Here is a 4,459-nt window from a genome sequence, read left to right as displayed (position 1 = left end):
ATGCCCTGGTTATCCAAAGCCCGGGTGGAAAGTTATGACATTTTGAGGGTCTTTATTGACTCGAACAACTCAGTAAATGTAATCTGCAAAGATGCCTTCGTGCAGATGAATATGCAAGGTTACCATTTGGAAGCTGTGAAAACTGCCCTCTTTGGCTTTGGTGGCCATGTGGTTTACCTTGAAGGAGAGATTGTCTTACCACTAACCCTGGGCTCCCAAGATCTCAAAAAGACGGTGATGACTTCTTTCACTGTGGTGGACTCCCCATCCTCATATAACATCATTCTTGGGAAGCCGACTATGAATGAGTTGAGGGATGTGGCATCCACTTACCATCAAAAGATAAAGTTTTCTGTGGGAGCCCGGGTAGGAGAAGTCCGAGGAGATCAGCCATCTTCTCGGAAGTGCTATGTGGAAGCAGTCCGGGTTGATCAAAGCAAAACCAGGAGGGAGGGAGAGAAAGAAAGCAAAGGTTGATGAAGGGGGAGGGAGAATAGTGGAGAAAGGGGAAGTACATTTTGTAGTGGAGGAGGAGCAGGAGGTGATAGAAGTCGGACCAGGCCAGCAAATTGGGTGGCTCGGGACCTCAATGCATCCACTCGGGTTAGTTTGATTAACTGTTTGAAAGCTGATATTCATGTGTTTGCCTGGTCCTAACAAAATATGACAGGGATTTCTCCCCTGATATCGGAGCACCAACTGAACATTCCCCCGGGATCTCACCCGGTGAAGCAAAAGAAGAGACACTTTGGTCCTGAAAAGGACAAAGTTATTGATTAGAAAGTGAGAGAACTTTTGAAGGCCGGCCACATTCGGAAAATTCAATTTCCTTCATGGCTTTCGAATGTGGTGCAGGTGCTTAAGTCCACCGGAAAGTGGAAAATGTGCGTAGATTTCCGCGATCTCAACAAAGCTTGTCCCAAAGATCATTAGCCCCTGCCCCAGATTGATCAACTGATGGATTCCACCTCGGGCTTCGAACTGCTGAGTTTCATGGATGCATACCAGGGGTATCATCAAATCCCCCTGACCAAGAATGATCAAGATAAAGCCAGCTTCATCACCTCGGGAGGTACATTTTGTTATATTGTAATGCCTTTCGGATTGAAGAATGCAGGGGCTAATTACCAGTGTCTAATGAACAGAGTCTTTGAGAAGCAACTGGGCCAAAATGTGGAAGTCTATGTGGATGATATTCTGGCCAAATCAAAAGAGGTTGCGGATTTTATTACTGATCTAGAAGAAACTTTTGACACTCTAATGCATTACAGGATCAAGCTTAACCCGACCAAGTGTATTTTTGGCGTAAAGAGTAGAAAGTTCTTGGGATTTATAGTGACAGACAGGGGGATCGAGGTGAATCATGAGAAAGTCAAGTTTGTGTTATGCATAAAGAAGTACAGAAACTGACCAGGAGGATTGCTTCCCTATCTCGATTTATATCCCGGTCAGTACACAGGAGTTATCCTTTTTTTCAGGTTCTAAGGAAGGCCTAATAATTCGGGTGGGATGAGAAATGTGAACAGGCCTTCCAGGATTTGAAGATTCACCTTGAGCTCCCTGTATTGGTGAAGCCGGAGCCCGGGGAAAAGCTATTCGTTTATCTGTCTACTAAAGAGTATGTTGTCAGCTCGGTTCTAATAAAAGAAGAAGGCTCTGATCAAAGGCCTATCTAGTATGTCAGCCATGCTCTAAGAGGCCCCGAGCTCCGTTACAGCGAAATAGAGAAGATTGATTTGGCCTTGATCATGACCGCCCGGAAGCTACGACCTTACTTCCTATCACATCATATCATTGTTCTTACCAATAGTCCTCTTGGCAGGATCATGACTCATTCAGAATTATCTGGGCGGATGATCAAGTGGACAGTAGAGTTGGAAGAATATGACATTGAACACAAGCCTCGGGTTGCCATCAAAGCGCAAGCCTTATCAGATTTCTTATCCGGAATGGTTCAACCCGAGGAAGAAGAAGTATGGAGAGAGTTTGTGGATGGGGCGTCTATCCTTGCTGGTTGTGGAGTAGGGGTTATAATAATATCTCCCTCGGGAGAGAAGATTAAATTGGCAGTAAGGATTGACCCCCGGGTGACCAATAATGAGGCCGAGTATGAGGCCATTCTGGCTAGGATACAAGCTGCCCTGGAAGTCGGACCTTCTCGGATTATTCTGTTATCTGATTCGCAACTAATCACTCAACAGATAAAAGGCTTGTATGAAGCTAAGGATGACAGAATGCTAAAATACTTACAGCTCATTCGAGCGCAGGCAGAAATCTTTGCGGATTGGAGTATTGAACAAATACCCCGGGAGGAGAATGGCGAGGCAGATGCTTTGGCAAAAATGGCTTCTTCGTTGTCAGAAGTTAGCACCCGGGATTTTTTGTTTATTTCCTGGTTGATCCTTTCCATCGAGGAAGAGATATTACCAACGCCCGAGGGCTCCTGGATGACACCGATCATCAAATTCATTATCAATAAAGAATTACCCGAAGACAAAGCCCGAGCTCAGAAAATTAAAAGACAAGCCCCCAGGTTTGTTCTACTAAATAATTTTTTGTACAGGAGATCATTTCAGGGGCCCTTATTGAAGTGTTTATCTAAGGGAGAGGTAGAGTATGTCTTCCGAGAGATCCACGAAGGGTGTTGCGCTGATCACCTCGGAGGAATATCTTTGGCTCGGAAGACAATGTTAGCCAGATTCTGGTGGCCAACTCTTAGCCAGGACTCTACTCGAATAGTCCGGGCTTGTGAGAATTGTCAATATCATTCAAACTTTCAAAACAGCCCGACCACTCCTATGAAGCCTATCTGGGCATCTTGTCCCTTTGATCAGTGGGGCATGGATAATGTGGGTCCCTTCCCAATTTCCCGGCCTCAGAAGAAATTTTTGTTAGAATCTGTTGATTATTTTTCCAAATGGGTAGAGGCTGAGCCCTTGGCTAAGATCACTGAGCAGGAAGTTTTGAAATTTCTGTGGAAGAACATTGTGTGCCAGTTTGGAGTGCCCAGAAGACTGATCTCAAATAATGGAAGACAGTTTCAGGGCAAAGAGATTACATCGTGGTGACGGGAAATGAAGATCACTCAATCTTTCACCTTTGTTGCCTATCCTCAAGCTAATGGTCAAACAGAAGTTGTCAATAGAATTATTGTACAAGCACTGAAAACTAGGCTACAAGGCAAAGGAAATGATTGGGTGGAAGAATTACCCAGTGTTCTCTGGGCTTACAGAACTACTCCCTGAGCACCTACTCAAGAAACTGCTTTCAACTTGATATATGATTCTGAAGTAGTCCTTCCAATTGAGATCGAGCAAACTTCTTCCCGGGTAGAATCTTACCCGGATGATAATGATCAAAGTTGGGCCATGGAATTGGACTTAATAGAAGAAAAGAGAGACCGAGCATTCATTCGAATGGAATCGTACCGCAGCCGTGTTATGAAATCATATGACAAAAAGGTCTGAATCCGAGACTTCCAAGTGGGGGATCTAGTCATGAAGAAAGTCAACGCTGCTGGGGATGTTGGAAAACTAAACGAGAACCTGCTGGAAAATCGAATGGAAGGGGGCGGCTGCTTTCACCTCTTAGAACCCTAGTTTTCCCCTCTCAAAATAATAAAAATTTGATTTGTGAAAGTGTGTGTGTTAAGCGATTTTTAGTGTGTGTAAAAGTGTGTGTGTGGGTGTTAAGGTAGTAATTAGGGAATACATTATACTTAATTCAATAATAACATGCTAATTTAAAAATGCTAATACTCCCCTAATTAAAGAAAATAAACATTAATTTTAAATAGCTCCTTAATTAAAATAACACCCACAAAATAAAAAGTTTAAAAGTCTTAAACTCTCAAAATTACCAAATAAGTGATTTAAGCTTGAAAATGCTAAAACTCAATAAATTATTTAAAACGCCCCATTCCTGACTTAAAATAAAATACCGCATAAAATTTCCGAAATCGTGACCGGTCTCTCCTCGATCCCGCCTCGAATAATCGCCTGAAATATGAAACTTGAAAAACATTCTAACGTGCATCACATAAACATGAATAATTAAAATAATGCAGTTAAATAAATAATGCAATACTAAGACTCGTTTTTAAAATTAATTAAAATGATTTAATGATTAAACAAATGCATGGGTTATACGTGTACTGAATTTGGGCACTACAAAAAATATGGATGGATCCTCTGCACAAAAAAAATGAAAAATATTTGTGTATTTTGTGGGTCGAGTCCTGGAAAAAATGAAGTGTTTGTAGAAGCAGCGAATAATCTTGGAAAGATATTGGCTGAGATAAAAACTCACTTGATATATGGGGAGGTAATATTTTGTTAATGAGATCTATTTCAACATCTGCTCATCTTAGAGGTAGTCAGGTTTTGGGTATTATTTCTATAGCCTTAGCTGAATGAAATATTACAGGTGTTACGATTGGGGATGAATTAAAAGTTTCTAT

At 41.9% G+C, this 4,459-nt stretch overlaps 2 protein-coding genes across 2 annotated transcripts; both read left to right on the top strand.

Annotated features, from left to right (window-relative positions):
• Positions 1-933, top strand: LOC140815528 (uncharacterized). Its single transcript, XM_073174613.1, has 3 exons — positions 1-472; positions 671-768; positions 856-933. Exons 1-3 carry the CDS (start codon positions 1-3, stop codon positions 931-933), a joined length of 648 nt encoding a protein of 215 aa, XP_073030714.1.
• An 893-nt stretch (positions 934-1,826) lies between these two features.
• On the top strand, positions 1,827-3,068 carry LOC140815527 (uncharacterized). Its single transcript, XM_073174612.1, has one exon. It carries the CDS (start codon positions 1,827-1,829, stop codon positions 3,066-3,068), a length of 1,242 nt encoding a protein of 413 aa, XP_073030713.1.
• The last annotated feature ends 1,391 nt before the right edge of the window (positions 3,069-4,459 follow it).

The sequence above is a fragment of the Primulina eburnea genome, chromosome 15, assembly GCF_022965805.1.
Source record: "Primulina eburnea isolate SZY01 chromosome 15, ASM2296580v1, whole genome shotgun sequence".
Lineage (NCBI taxonomy): Eukaryota > Viridiplantae > Streptophyta > Magnoliopsida > Lamiales > Gesneriaceae > Primulina > Primulina eburnea.
This window is presented reverse-complemented; position numbering and strand designations above follow the sequence as displayed.